This window comes from Monodelphis domestica, chromosome 5 (assembly GCF_027887165.1).
Source record: "Monodelphis domestica isolate mMonDom1 chromosome 5, mMonDom1.pri, whole genome shotgun sequence".
Classification (NCBI taxonomy): domain Eukaryota; kingdom Metazoa; phylum Chordata; class Mammalia; order Didelphimorphia; family Didelphidae; genus Monodelphis; species Monodelphis domestica.
Window position 1 is genome coordinate 156,086,009 of NC_077231.1, and position 20,727 is coordinate 156,106,735.

The 20,727-nt window shown below is 34.3% G+C and overlaps 1 protein-coding gene across 4 annotated transcripts in view; it reads left to right on the forward strand.

Moving 5' to 3' along the window:
* The window catches only part of SEMA3A (semaphorin 3A), a 657,947-nt gene that overhangs the window by 339,849 nt on the left and 297,371 nt on the right, over positions 1-20,727 (forward strand). For 3 of the 4 annotated variants that reach the window (XM_007504009.3, XM_056799471.1, XM_056799472.1), the window contains one exon: positions 13,182-13,375. In XM_007504009.3, the coding sequence (XP_007504071.1) occupies positions 13,264-13,375 (112 nt within the window). In that variant the 5' untranslated portion in view covers positions 13,182-13,263. Of the gene's footprint in view, positions 1-12,580; positions 12,628-13,181; positions 13,376-20,727 lie in introns of those variants that run through there. The other variant, XM_001369673.5, reaches the window with a different exon arrangement.

Below are 20,727 nucleotides of genomic sequence, written 5' to 3' on the forward strand. Positions count from 1 at the left end.
TCTTCTTCCTTTATTTTCCAAGTCTGTCACCTTGTCAGTGAGATATTTTATGTTCCCTTCTAATTTCTTGATCTTTTGGCTTTGCTTTATTGATTCTTGCTCTTTTACCTGCTTGTTGTCTTCGAGTTGCCTAATTCTGACCTTTAAAGCCTGGTTTTCCTTTTCAGTTTGGTCAAACCGGTTTTGTAGTTGCATGAAATTCTTTTGCATTAATTCCCACTTTTCCTGCCAGAAGGATTCCATCTTTTTTATCATTTTCGATTCAAATTCTTCAAAAGTTTGTGGAGAGTTTCCATTTCCTTTGGAAGTTTTCGGCGCATTTGCTTGTGTTTCCTCTTCTATCTCCTCTGTATTTTGTATTTTTGCTCCATAAAATGTGTCCAAAGTTGCCCCCTTCTTGTTTTTCCCGTTGTTTTGAGGCTTTTTTGCTTCTGTGCTGTTTGCCATCTCTATATTAATAAGGGGGGCTGGCTCTTCTGTTATCTGTCTGGTGTTCAGTGGCTTTAGCCCCAGGCAAATTGTCTGTCTTCCCCAGGAAGCCCAGAATTGCTGGTGTTTCGGTGTTTCAGTGTTACTACCCTCCTCAGTTCCCTCCCGATGCTTCTCTGTTGCCTTACTTCTATGCTCTGCACCTGGCTTGACACTCTCAGATGTATTTCAATGCCTTTGCTGGCCAGAGGAGCCTGCACTCTGAAGGGGAGAGGCCTTGGCTTCCAGGAGCTCCAAGGGCTGGTGATAGGATTAACCTCAGACTGAGTATGCCCTGAGGCAGGGACCTTTGGTGAGACTCAGATGGAAGGATCTGGTCAGGGGGCTACAGGCTCCCCCAGTCTCTCTCTGTTTCCCTGCTCTTTGTGTGCCCCTGAGACTGGGTCAGGTTGTTTTCAGGAAGTGGCCTTCAGAATAGCTGGCTCCCGAGGCCCTTTTGCCTGCCCTGAGGTTCCTGCTGCTGCCTCAGATTCAGCACTCTGGGTTGGGGGGGATGGGTCCTGGGACCTTCCTTTTGCCTACCCCTTAGATCCGAGTGATCTTGGGTTCTGACTTTTGGGGGGCCGTACCTTTTTGATCCAGGTCCAGGAGGAGTGTTCCCAGGGTCTATTCTGTTGTTTGTTTTTAATTCCAGTGCCCTAGGAGCATTCAGTTTGAGATCAGTAAGGAAGGGTTTCTGGAGCTCTGAACTTTAGCTTTCTCTAAGCTGCCATCTTGACCGGAAGTCCTTAGGGCACATTCTTGGCAAATATGCACATGTTTATAGACACAGTGTGATTATTGACCAAAGAAATTTATAAGACTGTAAGCCTGATTAAGGTAGAAAGATATTTCTTGTTTTTACTCTAGATTGAAAATTGTACTCAAGTAGTTTAAAAGAAAGAGGAGATTATGATTAGGTAACATTTCAAGAATCCTGAATCATTTAATCACATTGAACAGAATGAAATGTAAAATAAACAAAGTAGGAAATCATTAGAGGAGTAAATTAAAGAAATTCTTGATCCCAAGAGATTTGAAAAAAAATACCAGAAACAATGCTGTGTTTTATTTTTTCTTTAAAGTTAGTCATTATTAATGAATTTTCTAATTTTTAAAAATTTGACTTCATTGTCTTGATAGAAACATTTAAGGGTGTCCATTGTGAAGAAAGCTACGTAGTCAATCATTTAACTTTAATGTGAAAGTGTGCTAGGCATAGAACATTTGATACACTTGCTGGGTTGGCAAAATGTCCAGCTCCTCTTAGATAGCTAAAGTGCTATATCCTGCATCATGTTAAATGTAATTTAATCTTCTCTAATTCAGAAGAGGGATCTCTATTTTCATCTGCATACTACAATCCTAAGCAGCCTGAAGCTTATGTTTGTTTAAAGCTAAAATATTATTATTTCTATATAATAATCAATGACAGATTTGCTAGTAATTATCTGTGTCTACGTTTGGAAAGATGGATTCTAGTTAGAGTGATGATTAAACATTTTCCCTCCTTTTATACTAAATTCCCATTTTGAAATGGTGCATAGGGAACATTACTCTTGCGTATTTTTTCATAAAAAAGCATCAAAACAGACTGGGCTTTTCAAACTGCTCATATATTCTAAGATGCAGAGAGATACATTTCTTTTTCTTAACTAAATGTTTTCATGTATACAATAATTTATAGCCAATAAATCTAGAATGGTTGGGCATGGTATGTCACTTTGTACAAAACAGAAATCTGTAACTCTAGTCAAGCTATGGATATGGTATTTTTTATAATTAGCTTTGTAATGTGATAATGCTACAGATAATTATCGTGCAATATTCAACATGAACAAAAATGTAGAAAATGAGCATATTTTATGAACTAATATGTGCCATGTGGCCCTCACACTATGACCAAAGAATATTTTGAGAGTTCGCTTTGGGAGCCTTGAGATCTTGCCATGGGAAAGTTAGAAGAAGAATATAATTTGTTATCATTTTTATTGCCATTGGTATTTAATGATGATAATAAAGAAAAAGGCAAATGTTCCTGGTGAAACTATTAGAGTTAAACATTCCACCAGGAGGAAAATTAACTTCTTTACCAGCCAATCAGGATTCCCTAGTGGTCTGAAAACAGCATGAAACAAAACTTGTTGCATTGTAAGAATACCACAGAATACTATTGACCAGTGAGAAGTAATGACTTAAAATATAAATAGTAGCAAGAGATATTCCCACAATAATTGTACAGGTGTTCCACCTGCTGACCTACAAGTCTATGCCTGCTATAGTTAAGCATGACACTTTCCTGGGAAAATAATTTGTCCAGAAACATAAATATTCACTAACCCATGCAGTTTGGAAGTCAGCTTATTAAAACCCAATCCTATGTCTAGGATATAGTTTGGGTAATGGGTCCCCTAATAATTTAATGTTCTGTTTGCCAAAAGAGATCTGAGTCCTTCCACACCCTATGAGCTGTGAAAGGTAGAGAATCTCAAATTCACATCTGGCTAAATGAGTCACAGGGAACTTTCTAAGTGGTGAAATGCCACTCTCCTTAGATTTGCAGCTGCCTGCTATAGTGACCTGATTAGGCAAGGCAATCTCATGTTTAGTCTAAATATTTCTTCTGACCTTAATCAAGCTCTTTCTAATATTTTAAATGAGATTTATTATTTTTAATCATCAGACATATACTTAAGTCATAGACTTTGTATTTTAAATGTTTCTCTTTAATTTTCAAATACTTTCCCCTGAAATGTTGCATTAAATATGCAATAAAGGGTAATAACCCTTTATTGAGTCACAAAACAAACCATCCTTTTAAAACAAATATATGGATAGAAAAAAAAATGTCTTTCCTCCCTCATCCCAATACACACACCTACTTTTTATATCAGATATTTAAATAGTTGTTTTTTTTTTAACTAATGAAGAAGTTTTGTTTTGCTCAACCACTCCCCTACTAATTCATATTAAGCTTCAATCTCTATCTTATGTTTTAGGATATAGGCAGCAGGCTCCAGGAAACTGGCAGAAGGAAGCCTTCAATCCTAACAAAAATACCACTCCCATCATCTTTAATTTGAATCCAAAGACCAGTGATATCTTCCATGCATTGACCAAGAGGCAAGAATATTACTTCTGGTTTAGTTTTTTGATGAATAAACTGATAAGATTTCACCCTCTTCCTCAGAAGTTTCTTACTTTAGTGGCCTGGTTTATATAATTTATTTGACAGTTTAAAGTGAACCTACTCTAGCTTTAAAAAAAAATTGGCTACATTTCAGTGCATACTTAAGTAAATGGATCAGAAGCATATATGAATGTAATTATACCTGAAAAGAAATACTTTCTACCAAAAATACTTGTAGGAGTTTTTCAACTTATGGAATACTCCATTATTTTTATTATTTTTGGAGATATTTGAAGATGACTCTTCTTAATGCCTGGTATTAGAAAGGTTGAAAAATCATACACATGTTCACAAATAGTTTCCTGGAATTGTAAAACATCCCAGATAAAAATGTTTTTTTTTTTTGTTTACATGCTACTAAAAAGTTATTTAAAAATAGCCTTTTAAATGCAACAGTGATGGAAGGGGGAAAAGATTGTATTTTGATGAGATTTTAAAGTTTAAAAGTATATTTTCTTCATGTCATAATGATAATAGCTAACATTTACATATCAATTTAAGTTTTTCAAAGGACCATATCATTCTTTCTGCATAAAAATCCGGTGAGTTGGTTGGTTATCCTCAATTTACAAATAAGGAAACTGAAGCTAATAGGGTTCAAATAAGTTGGACAAAGTCCTACACCTAATCTGGGGCAAGATTTAAATCCAGGTCTTGAAGAAGACCTGATTCCCCTATTACCAAGCTATAAGGTATAAATAGTAGTCCTTATGGACCCTTAAGACTAAGGACACTGATAGGTTTTGTTTTGCTGATTAGCTATTAAGTTCATCTGTTAACTTATGCCCCAAATTGAAAACTTCAGGAATAATCTAGTTTTTAGTATCTTTTTATTTCACAACACATTAAAAAATTCCTATCATAGATGGGTAGAACAATAAAAAGTCATCAAAATATTATGGCTCTTGCATCTGAATTAGGCTTAATATTGTACATGTTGTATTGAAAGAACCATAGATATTTATTGAGAGTAAAATGAATAGTTTGCTTTACTCTGATTTTTTATGCTTTAATTAAACTTCTTCACATTGTTTTAATTTCTTGGAGAATCAAAATAAACTGCACAATTTAATTAATTCTGTTGTGGCAAGTTGATATATGGCTGTATGGGGGCTAAGGGAAAGAGTGGGAGAAAAGGAGAGGCTAAAATGGAGAAAGACAGAGAAATACAAACTGCCAAAGATGTTAAATGACATGGCTACAAGTATTTGTATTCAGAAATATATTTTTTACTTATATTTCTTAAAATTAAACCAGTGTTTTATTTTTGTTTTCCTATGTTTAATAGACATTACGATGATGAGATTTACATAAGAGATTGGAAGCTTACCTATTTTGTAGGAGCATAGTTGGTTGCAATAGGCATAATTATCACATACTCCAAAAGGGAGGGTTATAAAAATTTATAACATCTATTTTCTGCCTTCAGATTGTTTTCTATCACTAATAAAATCTATTTATAAAGTCTAAAAAAGGGGGAAATCATAATTTATTACCATTTTCCTGATGAGTAATGATTTAGTCGTCTCATAATAAAGACCATTTTGGAATTGGGTCTGTAACCTTGGAAGATTTAGAGTGAAGGGAAAATGATGTTTTTGGTTTTTGGGCACAATAAATTTAAATGCTCAGAGATCCTAAGCAAGGTAAAGATTTAATAAGTGAACTTTCCCATACATTCTTAATTCGATTCCAACATTGAAGTATAGTTAACTTTTAAGAGGAAAACTTTTCAAACTTTCCCATAAGGTGACAGCTGCTTTTAGAGGCATTATTGTGAATTGCAGCCCTGAATATATCACCCAAGCCTCAACTTTCCACTTTTTTTCCTAAATAAGGAAGAAAAGTATATAGTATATTAGATCACATATTATTTGGAACTTCATAGTTGAGGATAAGGTATTGCTTTTCCATTTAGAGCACATTATATCATAGACCTTTCAGTACCCTAAAAAGTATACTTTGCCATCATAATAAACACTTTTAAGTTGCTTTTATTCTAGGCTTGAGCATGTTCTTCCCTCTCCATAGCAATGTAATACAAGCAGTTTTAAGCCTTTTTTAAAAGCAGTTAAAAGGGGAACTTTGAAGAACATGGAGGTTATGTTAAGCTTATATTTGAGGTGAAACATTCCTTTCAACTGATAACAGAGGGAAATTCTTTTTACCACTTTTATGAATCTACTGTAAAACAATTCGTAAGAGTGTTGTTTGTTTTCTTTTCTATCTTATTTATTTTTATTTGATAAGGAAATGGATTATATTCAGTTACCCAAGGCAGAAGACCAATAAGTTCATAACTTAAAACACTCAACAACCAACCTGCTTTCTTCATTTGTATTCCACAGAGGCCTCATTTTTTCCTCCTCACTGCCTAGTCTGTACTGATCAGTATTAACAATGGGATTTTTGTCTCACTTGAACAAGGTCTTGTTCCATATTATTTGAGGTACAGATAATCTCATAAAAGTAACAGGTATTTTCTAGGTTATATTTTGGAGTCTAATTATTTCAATGATAAAACCTCAAACTTCTGGACACTTTATTTTCTTGGCACTCAGTTCCTCAAAGTATCTACAATAATGACAAGGGCTTTAAATAGGGGGGAAAGAGAAGGGAAAAAAAGGTCCATCTGCAAAACATTTTGAAATGTTGAAAAACGTGATGGAATTAGGAAGCCAATAGACAAGAGAGTGACTGTGGCAGAAGATAATTTCTTTTTCTAGAACTGGATGTTAGCCAGTGCAATTTGGAACCCAACCATCGTTTTTACTGTCTTGTATCTTTCCTCTCTCTGTCCCTCCCCATCCCAACTTGACCCCCACACTCTCACTCTACTCCAACTTTAGAAATTACTCAAGGTTGAGAAGGCATGGATTTAACATAGGGTTTCAGCACTTTCCTCCAAGAATTTTTTTTTTTGCTCATTGGAAATGCTGATAGATTTATTTGTTTAACCCATCCTTAAGTTTATACAGCCAAGAATTTGTGACTAATTGGTGCAGTTCTGCTTTAACTTTGCCTTGAGTTAAACATTTTTCGCTCCTCTTCATTGAGAATACAAGGGGTCTTTCTTCCTCTGAGTCCCTGTTTACCTTAAAGTATTTTGAACAATGATGTCACACGAGAAAACAGGAAAATAACATAAGGAAAGCCTTTCTCAAACTGTTACAAGTTCAGTCCAAAGGAGGGACATGCATGTTTTACTGAAATCTCTATTCATCAGAGGGAGGGGGAGAGAGTTAATGCTTCCTTAGAGATTGAATTCCCTTTGTATCTCGCCAACTCCTCCTCCCAACACACACGCTTTCACATATTGCTGGCACTAAAAGCATTCACAGGGGTCAACTTATTATAAGTTCAATCTTGTTTCCTTAACTATTGCAATTTACCTGCTATCCTGTGGCTTCCTGTATCTTGGTACTTCTCAAATAACTATCATTTTTGGCTTGAAACAGTGAAGTACCAACTATTAAGTGTTTTTTTTTTTTTTGCTCTGCTTAACTTTAATCTTCTTACGTTTTCCAATGAATGTTTGTACACACATTTTTTCCCTCTAAAACGCCTTTTTCAAAAATTTTTTTATAAGGGATGACTTCAGTGGAGTACAGATGGAAATATAGTCAATGCAAAAACAAAAAATAGCCATATATTTTTTTAAATCTCACATTTCCAGTTCTCTATATCAGAAAAACTCTTTCTTCCATATGTCAGAATTGGGACAAATATTTGATAGTGACATTTTCTACATTTTTTAAAATCTGATGCCTTTCTCGTATATTCATAAAGTGTTCATCTGAAAAAAAATGCAAGGAAGCAAAAATGATAATAGCAGATGTTGCAGGTTTAATGTTTGATTTACCCATGACTCAACTGAAACACACCTTGGGAAGATTACTGAAATTTTGTTTGTTTCTTCTTAGGATTGTTTTTCTTTATACTTTCGTTCCTTGGAAGAACTCATTAGCCAGCTTACTTTGAAATTTCCAACAAAAAGATGCTTCTCTTAATCACTGAGTCTGTTTCTAAGGATGGCATGCCCTTTTGGTTAGAGAGCAGGTCTATTAACTAAAACAACAATAATTGGAGGGGTTGCAAACATGTTTAAAAGAGCATCTTGAGTGTTTTACAAAATTAACCTCTTGAGTTATTCTGATACATGCTAACTTCTTAGATTCTATGTACAATATTTAAAAAAGTGTTTTCACCTGAAAAAGATAGAATTTTGAGACTTTTGGACTAGATGTGAAATCAGCAAACAGTAGGCATTTTATTAGAGTTTTCTTTAAAATTTACTGTTAGCTTTTATCAATTCAGTGTTTTAAAAAAGTCAATATGAAAAACATTTATTGTCAACTAAGCATTGAAACTAATATAAAAGGTGGTATTTATTTTCATTTCCATTAATTTTCCATGAGTGGGCAAAAACATCAGTGAAATGACCAAAACGAAAATATTTCCTGAATAGCAGTGTGGAATCTGTATAGACAACTGACCTTGAAAGTGGATCTATGTGGGTTCCAGACATTCCTATGACACAAACTAGTTCTGTGATCTTGAATATGTCACTTGAATATTCTCTCATCTTCCATTTCCTCATCTGTAAAGTTGGAATGATAATAAAATAGAGTTAGATAAGTGGTTGACAGAACCCCAGACTTTCAATTTAATTCAATAAATCTGTATTAAAATCCTACCATGATTCCAGGCACTCTGCTAACTGCTGGGGATACAAATAAGAAAAAGAAATGCCATCTCTGCCCCTTAAAGAGCTAAAAATCTAATGAGAGAAGACCACTTACAAGAGGTAACCCAAAAGTAAAGGTTGGGGAAAATCACAGAAGGTACTCAGTGCAGGATGGTGTATTTTGTTCAGGAGAGTTCAAACCAAGCAGAACAGTAGATGGAAAGTGGAGAAGAGGTTTGGAAAATGCAGGCCCTGCCTTCTTTAAAGGAAATCTTTGGATGGCATTTAGTGTTCCCACCCCTCTTATGATAGGGGAGAGGAAGGTGAGAAAGTTGGGAAGGTGTTAAAGCATACAAGACTGATTTAAACAGCATGATAAGAGATTACAAGTGATCAGTTTATCCTGGAATTAAAATCTTATGTCATTAAGCTTCTCAGCCTCTGTTTCCTCATCTGTAAAATGCAAGTAGTAATAGCAGTTGCCCACAGGGTTACCAAGAGGATCATATGAGATAAGATAAGTAAAGCACTTTGAAACCTTTAAAGTTTTATATAAATATTAGCTATCATCATCATCATCACTTAGACTGACAGTGCCCCCTAGGCAACTCTCATGGATCATAAATTGAAGAACAGCTATAGATCATTGGTAAAAGAGTTTCCTAGAATAAGAGCCACATAAAGAAAAAGGAAAAGGAAAAGGAAAGAAAAGAAAAGAGAAAGAAGAAAAATAATGTATTTTACCTCAAAAAATTATTTGTTAGAACACAGAATAATTCCATTTCAGTACCCTTTTAGTTTTAGCTTCTCTCTGTTCTGTATAGGACATTATACCTCTTACTCTAACAACCTGGGACATCATTAATGTGAGCAATTTCTTCCCAGACACACATCATGACTCTTCTATGATTTAGTAGACAGTCTTGGAGAATTGCTATGGCCTGCGAAATTCATCACCATGAGGCCAACCTAATGACAAGTCTCTCTGAACCTTGCTATGCTAGTCCTTGGAGTACAGATGTATAGTCTTCCACACAGCCTATATTCAAGGCTTTTCCAGTTCGATAGGATCTTTTAACTTTCTATCTAGCAGTGGAAATTGAAAAAGTTCATTTTCTAGAAAATGAGTCACAGTGCAGTGAACCATTTTTTGCCAAGACTAGTTTCTTCAAAGTAGAAAAATATTTTATTCTTTTTCAATTCATAAAGGAGAAAAATGTTGAATATTAACATATCTAAAGCAGTAAAGTCACCATTTTCATCATGTTTGATGCCTAGTAGAATTTAACACTATTCTATGAACTATCCAAATATGAAAGCTTGAGACAATATAAAAACTTGAGGTTCAAAGAAAACATAATAGAAACTAAAATGGTAATGGTACAGTTAGAAAGATTATTAGTAGGTTGTATATAGAAAATAGAGAAAGATTCAGAAAAAGACTTTCAGGAGAAAAGGATACTGAGAAGGTAATGCCAGTTCAATTTTTTTTAATCTTTTAAAATAAGTAATGAATTATTCTTTCCTTTGACTTCTACTGGCTACATGATTCAGGGCAAATTATTTTTTACTGCTCTATGCAACTCTGTCAGAATAAAAGTTACAGAAACAAGGCAGATCTGTGTTGGCAGACAGTGTTTCCTCATCTAGATGTTCCCTCTATCAATGAAATCACATATCACCTCTCTACTCTTAACAATAATATACATATATATAATGTATGTAATATTTATATATGGTATGTGTGCATATAGAATCAGTTATTGACATGACAATTTTTCATTCCACCATTCTGTGAGAAATGTAATCATTTCAATAGTCATTAGAAATGATTATTTGAATCCTTAAAAAAGGTTTATAATTAACTCATTTAATTCTGATACCAAAGGGTTTTTTTGACTCATTTTTAATGGCCTTCCCTGATGCCTCCTCCTTACATTGCCTCTGATTTCAGTTGAAACATCTGAAAATCCAACTGTTTTCTTCCACTCATGAGGCATTTGTTGTGTACTGGACACAATTTTAAGCACTGGGAGGAATACAAAAAAGAAAAAATAAATTATTTTCTTTCTCTAAGAAATTTTTCAGCACTTTGACAGTTAACTAGTTTTGTTAGCTGAAAAAACTGTGGTAAAGAAAATATAAAGTTATTCATCATTTTTTACAACTTCCCCCCAAAAACCTCAAGTTACTTTAAAATTTGGAACATAAGAACAATTCCTACTGTAAATAAACATAGGGAAGGACTTTCAAAAGTAATATATACATTGGTTATGCTAAATTCCAGTCATGAACATTGATTTAGATTATTTGTGCTTAAAAATAAAATAATTTAGCACATATTCTTTGGTTCAAAATCCAGTTTGAAGACATTTCTCTCCTATGAAGTCACCTTTTACCTTCTATTATACTAATGTTTTCAAGAAACCTCTTTTTTGCTAGGAGCACAACAAATAATTTACAGTTAGCTTTTTGCATAAAAATGAATAAACTTAAAATAACTGCAAATTGATTTTACTTTGGACAAAAATAGAACTTTTCTCCTTTTATTAAGAATATGTGCAGAATCATAAGCTTCATTTAAACTAGTGCAATTAAAAGGAAATACTACTGAGTTGGGTGCATTTTTAGTGAGGATTCTTAAAACAACTAATTACTTTTGATCTACAATAGGATAATTCATTAGGGCAATTCTCCAAATAATCCTAAAGTGACATGAATTCCTTTACTGGGAAACAGTCTATAGTAAGTAATCCTTGGAAAACAGAGAGGCTTCTCTTGTCATTTTGTACTTTTAATCCACTGCCTGGAGCAGGAAAGTGCTCAGGATAGCAAGTGTGGGAATCACTAAAACCAACATTATTTGGAGATTATATAGGTTTATTTCTGTTGCCTTATCAATAGAGTATCCATATCTGCCAAATGCAGTAAGGTTATTTTAATGAAATGATGTGAAGAAAAAGGGAGAACATTTTTCTCACCCGGCCCCTGACCCATCCCTCACCGTATCCCCAAAGTCTTCTCCTTTTCCCACTAGTATATTATATATTGCTTATATTAAGTAAAGAGAAAACATTAATATCTGAACACTAAGGTTTCATTATAAAAGCACTGAAGTCTTTCAGTGTAAGTGTTGACATGTTTAACTGGAACTCAGGAACAAACAACAACACAGAAAATCCCTTTCCCTCCTTTTTTTCAGTGTGAACTTCCTTTTGAATTCAGAAATAAAGTAAACTGCCTGTTAGTGTGCAGTGTGAGAGGAGATAGTAGAAGACAAGAAAAAGCAAAGTTGTAAAATAGTAATGCTTGCTATTTCAAAGTACCTGTGAAATATTTAGTAGAGTTCCCCCCCCCCTTTGGGGGTGGGGTGGTAATAGAAGAATTAATGTGCTTTCACTGTATATCAGTTTGGAAAATGATAGCATGGTGCTTGAATTGCATACATATGCATGCCATAGAAAGTTTAGTAACCTTTCCTTAGGTTAAGAAATGGAGTTGGGGTGAGTGTAGAAGGGGGAGGGGAAGGAAATTCTTTTTATTGGTCCTTGACACTCAGCAGGGATTTTCTGAACTTTTTGGTCTTCCTTTACTCTTTGAGATGAGACAAGAAAAAAATTACTTTAATTAATGAGATACATAGTATTAAAATATTATCCAGAGCATTCCAGAAGCTGGAAAACTGTAGACATTTTTTAATTCTGAGAATCCTTTTGAGAATCCCCTGTTGTAATTTATAATTCCCAGTGGACCTATACTTGTCTTGAACTGATTGTTGAAATAGGCTTTTCTTGGAATTTCTTCACTGAAATTCGGAAAGTGAGGGAGCTGTGAGTGGGAGGGGGAGGCGGGATGTTCTCTAACAAGATTTTAAAATCTTCAATGGCAAACTTACATTGATGGAAACAACTCAGTTTTGTTTTGTTTTGTTCTCTCTCTCTCTCTCTCTCTCTCTCTCTCTCTCTCTCTCTCTCTCTGTCTGTCTCTCTTTCTCTTTCTCTTTCTCTCTGCATACATCCTAGCAGGATTATACAACAGAAATGGGCTATTATTCATGTAGGTAGCAGAATTCACATTTTTTTAATCAAAATTGCACCCCAAAATGGCTATTAAATAGCCTATGCCTTGGGAAGTAAATTTATAGCTACATGCCTTTCACAAGCACGCTGGAGGTTTATGTTCCCTCCTCTAATCTCTGGTAGATGTTTTTTGCATGTGTTGTGTGACAGCAGGGAAGGGGAGTGGGTTGAGCTTGCCTGTTCTCCCATTGTCAGCTAGTCTAGTGAGTGTTGGGAAAACCTGTCTGTGGGATCTTGTGTCATCTCTCTCCTGCATGTGTACAGAAAAAGTCGGTGTGCTGCTGCTGCTGCTGCTGCTCAGTTTCTCTCTTCGACTCTCTCTCTCTCTCTCTCTCTCTCTCTCTCTCTCTCTCTCTCTCTCTCTCTCTCTCTCTCTCTCTGGCACACCGATTCTCTCTCACTCTCACTCTCCGTCTCTCTTTTCGCTCTCTCAGTCTCTGTTTTCCTTTCATTCTGTTACCAAAGAGCCGAATGAAGCAGAGAGCAGGATTAGCTTCTGCCACCGGCTATCAGAGTACAGTAGATAAAAGGGACTGCTCCTTAAGCACCACTGCAGCAGCCCTTGTTAATTTTTTTTCTTTCCACACAACAGTTGTGCCTCATTATCCAGTGCCGGGCTCTTTTTTTTTTTTTTTTGAGGGTTTGAAGTTTCTCTGCTCTAGTGACTGCTACAGAAGAAGAGATGTTAGAATTGCCATGAGGTCTTGATTGTCTGCATTTATGAATGAAACTGACCCAAATCACCTGTTACCTCCAGTTTCCAGATTGTTTGAACTTCCGTGGCTGCACACTACAGGAGAGAACAGTGAAGCCGCGGAAGGACCTACACTATCTTCAGCATGGGTTGGCTCCAAAGGATTGCCTATCTTTTCTGGGGAGTATTACTAGCAGCAAGAGCAAACTATCAAAATATGAAGAATAATGTGCCAAGACTGAAATTATCCTATAAAGGTAAATCATTTTCTCTTCTCCTTATTTGGTTTGTTCAGGTTCTTTATTCTCTTTATAGCTTTCTTCAGAACGTTTAGTTTGTTGACATGTGAAAGCCTGTCTTAATGTATGTATATCAAGAGAGAAAGACAGATAAAGGAAATGATTGAAACACTTTTTTTAAATCATGCCTTATGCTCAGAGTCTGACAATTTAAATGCAAACAAAGAGCACTTAATCACATTTTCAGGAAAGAATCGTATGCCTAGAACATGCTGATATATATGTGTGTCTGTGTGTGTATCTTAAATAATATCTTGCCTTCTCTTATTTTCCTGACTTTATTCCCCTAGAATACTGTAAAATTGCATGACAAAACTGACTTCTCTTCTCCATAGGTGTGTGGGTTGTACCTATAATACCTGTCATGGCAGATTTGCATTTTCTTACTTTTTAGGCATTAAGTGGTTAATTCTCTATCATGAATATTCAGTTCATACAAATCTGACAATCAGATGCTTAACATAAGCAGTAGATGGTGGTTTTGCCAAGAGAATATAAACTGGAGGGAACAGACTAGCTTCTGTAAAGGGTGTTATGATTGTACAAAAGATTGTGTATTTGGCTAATTGATGTACTGCTAAAGCCTTTGAAAGAAAATGCTATTTTCATTTTATGTGTGTTTCAGTAGTAATTAAAGATATATCACCAGCTAGTTAAATAGCTAGAAGAACAAGTTTTAATTTATAGAAAATGTATCACACAAGAAATACATTGCAGAATTTTTCAGTAATTACCTTTATGTATATTTAACAGTGAATTTTCTGAGGTAGCACATGCTATGATCTCAGTAAATTTTATAGCCAGTTATGTCAAGTATAGCAGTGCAGGTTCAGAACATACACATGCAGCTTCAAAAGAACAGAGAACATTTACACAATTCAAGAATTATTCAAGATGGAGTAGAAGATGAAACTATTTTAGCCCAACTACTTTACCCTCCTTAAGGTGTTGATTTCTTATGATTCTCAGATTTTCTTAACTGGGGGTGGAGCAATAGCTTCTCACAATGTCTTGTGTCAGCCTATAATGTAAAGTAGAGAATGGCTGGGCATGAATATCTGTCAGTTTGTCTGTCTATTGTATGCCATTCTCATGCCAGCAGAAATATGTTCTTTCATTTTCACATAATGGGAAAAATCTGTCTTTCTGAATGCACTTGTGTGAAAAAAAAATTCACAGAGAAGAGTTGTCATTTTCACACTTTAGATTAGAAAATTAAACACCTATTAAACATGTGCTCTTTAATTATTTCAAAGCAAATGTGCATTTTTGAACAACTCTTTTTAAGGGAAAATCCCTTCACAATGATTTTTATGAGTTTAATTGCATTATTAGATATATGTTGAATTGGGAATTTTAAAATAATCATTTAATTAAAGTAAGAGTTATGTAATAAATATATATGTCACTTTTCCTGTTAGTAAATTGATTTTAATTGATCACATACTGCCTATTAGCTCTTTTTTCTTAAATATAAATTATTTGACTATCTCCAGTTATTTCTCCAAATATTTGTCATTTTGTCATTTGATATTATATAAATATTTGCTTTATCTTTTCACTCTTTACAAGTTGAAATATCTTATATTGATGAACCACTTTATTCAAGTAGTTCCTTTCCAGGATTAAGTGCTGTTTGAGACTTTGACTCAGAGATATACTGTGCTAGAATTTTAGTGTCACCTAGTTCAAAATCATGAGTAGATTCTATGATTGAATAGTCTTCATCAAGTTAAGTTGGCACTTATGGTTTCAAAATGCATATTTAATAATTTTTGTGCAAATTGGAAAAGCACAATAAGTTGTTAACCTCCCTCTAAATTCTTTCAAGAAAAAGAAAGATAACACATTTCCATGGCAATAGATTATCCTCCATTTTACAGGGAACCAATTCCCTCTGTAATAAAAGGCCATCATTAAATGAGAAGAGCAATTTGGTGTGTATGCTTTAAAACTCTCTGAATAAACAGGAAGCACATCTTGATAGAGTGTTTCTATTAGTCTTTCATGAAAATCATTTCTCAGTAGTGGAACTAATTTGTATTATCCTAGCCACAATTAGAAAAACCACCCTTCAGTTACCTAACAGTTCTATTTATATACCCAGTGCTTGGCAATTTAGTAAAATAAACTGTGAAATGAACAAGAACAAGAAGAATAAAAGGAATGTGTCTAGCAATTTTTCTTCTGTCATTTTATTGGGCTGTCATTACCTTTTTATTTCACCATGTCCACTTGTTATTTTTCCAAAGCAAATGCCTTATATCCAATTGTCTGTACTTTGTTTCCAAAGAATAATTGAAACTTCTGGCTACTTTTTTTCTGGCTAATTAGATGTCAAACATAGTTAAAACATTCAATGCTTGCTCCTAAAAAATATTCCAGTGTGATTCATGAAGGGTTAAATCCCTGCCAACCCTAATTTCCCATGGTCACTTGTTTTCAAAGATTCCCTATTAACTCAGTCATTGCTCAGGTTGCCAGGAAGAAGTTTCAGTTAACTACACAGCCTTCTAAAATTCGCTTTCCACTTGTCTTATCACCTGGTCTTGCAACAAATGAAAGGTATTTGACAGGAAAAATGAAGATGGTAAGGTAGGAAAAGAAGGGATTTTTTAGTAAATATATGGTAACAGGGAATTCCTTCAGTATCCAGCAGAGGGGGAGGGGACTGAAAAGATGCTTTCAGATGCTTCTGGAGGAGTGATAGATTAGAAAAAAGAGGTTATGGTAGCTCTTCCCTCTGAACCAGTCTGACTTGGGCTGCTTGTGGGAAAATCACTGAGAAGTTTACAAGTGTCAGCAGTCATAGGCACTTTCCATTCAAGGTATCTCATTCAAAGATTATATCTTGTTTTCCTTAAACACCCTTAATATGGTGAAATATTGAAATGGCTTTCTGGAACTAGTATAATACCTTCCTCAAAACAATTTAAATTCTCTTCTGAAATATTAAAAAGTCATATTTTCCTTCTGGAAAATGTAATACAGTGAATACCTAAGAGGTTAAAAGCTAATTAATAGTAATGATGAGAAAATGGAACAAAGCTTTAGGTTTAAATATATCACCTTTCTATCTAATGAACTATTTCAGATCTTTAGTGGAAAGGGGAGAGATACAGAGACAGAGACACAGGAGACAGAGAAGCAGAGACAGAGAGAGAGCAAGCATTCAATTCTAAATGTGATAGTGATCAAGTGAGACCAAAGTGTAAATCAATGACTGTAACCTTAGCTTCAAAAGTATTTCTTTCTTGGTTAGTAACACTAATAAAGTAAAAGATAGTTTCATTCATGGGATTTTCTTTTAATGGTTTTTATTATGGTATTGTATAATTTTACTAAGTTGACCTCCCCCCCCCCCAATCCTTTAAAAAAAGAAAAAGAGGACATGGTAACTGAGAGTATTTCATATTTGTGTTTGCTAAGTGATATAGTCTTGGTTCATAGAAAGTTACTGCAGTAGATTTTTATGAGGAATGTTTTTTTTTTCCCCTTTCTCGTTGCTCAGTGAAAGTATAATACTTCTGGACAAGTAATTGGAAAAATATTCCACACAGATCCAGTAGTACAACTTCTTGGCTTCCTTTCAGACCTCTAAGACCTTTCTTCTTCCCCCAGAGCTACAATATATATGAAAGAAACATTCATGTTAAACATGAATGTTCCTTGACTTTATGAAAATGAAATTTCCTATTCTACCTGGACATACTGTTGATTGCAACAATTTAACGTTGAGAGGTACGAGTAAAATGTATGCCTAATCTGAGTAATCTATAATCTAGGTCTGAGGTGTAGACTGACTCCCAAAGAATTAAGATGAAGATGATAAGTTTTCTAAAAACTTGAAAGCAAGAATTTACATGTGAGCCATACAGAGTTCTAAGTGACAGAGGATAGATCTGAGCCCAGGGAGTTTGATTCCAAATCCACTATGCAGTGCTGCTTCATTATCTATATATCTGAAAGAAATCTGATGTTTGAGAATCCTCATGTGGATTTTCATATACATCTTGCCAATGATAAAATTTAAGAAATTAATGTAATTTATGGTAGCAGCCAATGCTTTATGAATTTGGCACCAGACACCATTCACCTAATATATAAAGTCATGGATTTTTCACTTGGTATCATTTTTGTTAAGTGGTGATTAAAATTTTCTAACCTACATTCATGAAGTCATTTCTTTCTTTTAAAATGGCAGTCAACTCTTATATTTGATTTTCTTTCAGTTTCTAGGTAAAAGCCCTGAAAATTGGGGGAGGGGGTATTCATTCACTGAGACACAGTCCTTACAATACCCCCCTCACATTGCTCTGACAGAACCTAGCTCAATGATGCTAGTCAAGCATCCTTAGTCCTTAGCATCTTTGCTTAAAGCTCTCAACCATATTGACATTATGTGGTTTCTGCAGGATAGACTTTGGCAAGTAGGCATGTGATTGAGACCACAGAGTCTTTCCACTTTCCACTTAAGCCACTAACCCATTTGACATTGACTGTTAGTCACTAGTAGCCTAAACCAGATCTGAACTAATGACCCAGAGAAAATATCTACCACCCACACATCCCTCTTCCCCTCACTTCTTTTGCTTCCCATTCCCACAAAGGGGTAATTCATAATATTCTACCCAGGACTGGATCAGCAAGGTGTGAATTGCCAATAGTTAGGTTCTTGGTAGTTTAATAACTGTCCTTCTAAGGGACTTAAACTTGGAACCACTCCTTTGCCTATTATCCTGGGACCTAGAACTAAAAGAAACCTCAACTGTCATCTGAAAAACAGCTCTTCATTTTACAGACAAAGAAACAAATTCAAAAAAAGCTAAATCATTTGCCTCTGGTCACATCAGTTGTTGTTAGGGGAATTAGGACTTAAATCCAGGTATTCTGATTCCAGCATTAAAGTAATTTACACTAAATCATATGCTAAGAAGGTTTTAAAATGTTAATCATTTTAATTCTGAGATCTATTAACATGTTTATTATTTAATTAAATCAATACACCAAAATGTTAATCATTTATTAAGAGGCAGGTAGATGGTGGTATGAATAGAGCACTCAACTTGGAGTCCTGAAATAATGAGTTTAAATTCTACTTTAGAAACTTACTAACTATATGATCATGGCAAAGCCTCTTAAATTTTGTCAAATTTAGCTTCTTACCAATAAAATGAGCTAGTAATTATTCCTACCTTATAGAGATATTATTAGGCTAAAATAAATTAATCTTCATAAAGAGCTTTGAAGAATGTCAAGAGATATATAAATGTTATCTATTATTATTATTGGCAACATTAATAATTAAAATTATCTTCATGTGTTACACTTACAAATATGGTAAATATGTTTACAAATTATTCCCACAAAATCAAATGACAATTCCTTAATTGCAAAAGATGAAGTTTTGTGGTTGGTTTTTTTTTTGTTTTTTTTAAATCAGCATAGGTACATTGAATTGTACAGATATACTGCATTTAATAATATTGGAAAAGTTTGCATTTTTTACATTTTAATGCATATTTTAATTTAATTTTTAAGTTTTGTGGGCTTCAAAGAGAGGATGTGGATTAATTTATGCTTTATGTTTTATTCATATCTTCCTATTTTCAAATTTTCAGATTGTAAATCCAGAAAGAGACAAAACCCTCAAACTAGCATTCAAACTCTTTGGAAATGGCTTATATCTGAAGTAGGCCAAAAGTGATTACATTTGGTTCCTTTTAATCCAGTCCATATCACACCAGTACCAGAAGTACTTTTGAATAGAATAATTATCCAATATCTGACACTTTGGAATTCCTGTCCTTTTTCAATGGCTATTTCTTTCACTTATTTTTATAGTTCTCTTCCTTATACTCTCTCTAGTTCCTTCTTTCATCCCCCTCTTTCCACATATGTATTTCATTACATACATATACAACTTATACTTATTTTAATATGCATAAAGAAAACATGTATTTAATATGCATGAATATATACATGTATATGGTGAGTACATGTTAATTTTAGAAATTAGACCTTTATATAAAGACAAACAGGTCCTTAGTGCCTGGCAGAGAAAATGTGCTTAATAAATGTGCATTCCTTCGTTTCCTACAAAATTAACATTTACAAAAGCCCCTGAATAAGTCAGGCCCTTTATGTGTGTGTGATTATAAGGACATTTATCCTGAGCTTGGGACAATATCAAAGTAAGTTTTTAGGTAGTAGATGAAGAGATCTGTTTTTGCATTGTGTAGGGCATATGTGTTTAAGGTGATGACTTTCCCCCCTCTATATGGTCCAAGGTACTGGGCATATGAACTGTACGATTTGCAGTTCTCTACTTCCACTAATAGGTGGCAGTAGCAATTTGTGACAGCTCTTTCATTAGTTCAGAAATGGTCAAGAAAATAGGCTAAATATATGCTCAGTACTTTGTAGAGACCCCACAATGAAAGATAGGATCATTGGCTTGAGTGCAAATTGCTCAAGAATTTGCTTTGTGTTAGTTTTACTACTTTATCATGGTTCAAACCTTACCACAGTTCAGCTGTGGCTGAAAAATATGTAGACCATATAGGAAAACATTTTTACATGTATATAATTTCAAAACACTTGATATGCTGAAGTTAAGATGCTTTTGTTTTCACCATGATTTGTTAAACAGGCCTAACTGGTGTAAGATAATCTTCCTTTTGATAGAAAGTTTTACAGCTCATGTGATTAGAGAATGGTGCTGTAAAAATCATAAAGTTTTTTATGGAAAATGAAATATATGTGTTTCAAAAGATTAGTTCCCTGTTATTTTTTCTAACTTATAGTCCCTTTATAATCACTTAATTAAACATATGAGAACATGTACCATCCTGCTTGACACAAATAATTCTGAAAGTTTCCATCCATTCCGCCTGACTTTTGCCAAGATATAAACATTTGTGTAAACAAGGAATTCTGACACTGTTTCCAAACATTAACAAAGCTGGATTCTGTCAGACCTAGGATAGGAAAATACACAATTTATAATAGAGCTAGGGAAGGAAGGCAACCAAGAAGAAAATCGTGGTGATAAACATAAAGAATGAGTAGATTTAGGATCATTGCTTGATGTAGAGCTTGGTAAAAATTTTATTTAAAAGACGGATTATAGGTATTTGAGCACATATGCATGCACACATACATGTAGTCATATGTTACATGTATAGCAGATAGCATATATATTTAAGATAATATATACACATTCTTTTTATATATTTGTGATAAATTACAGGTCAAAACATTTCAATCAGTTCCTTTTTTGTATTGATAATTTAGATCATAAATATTCT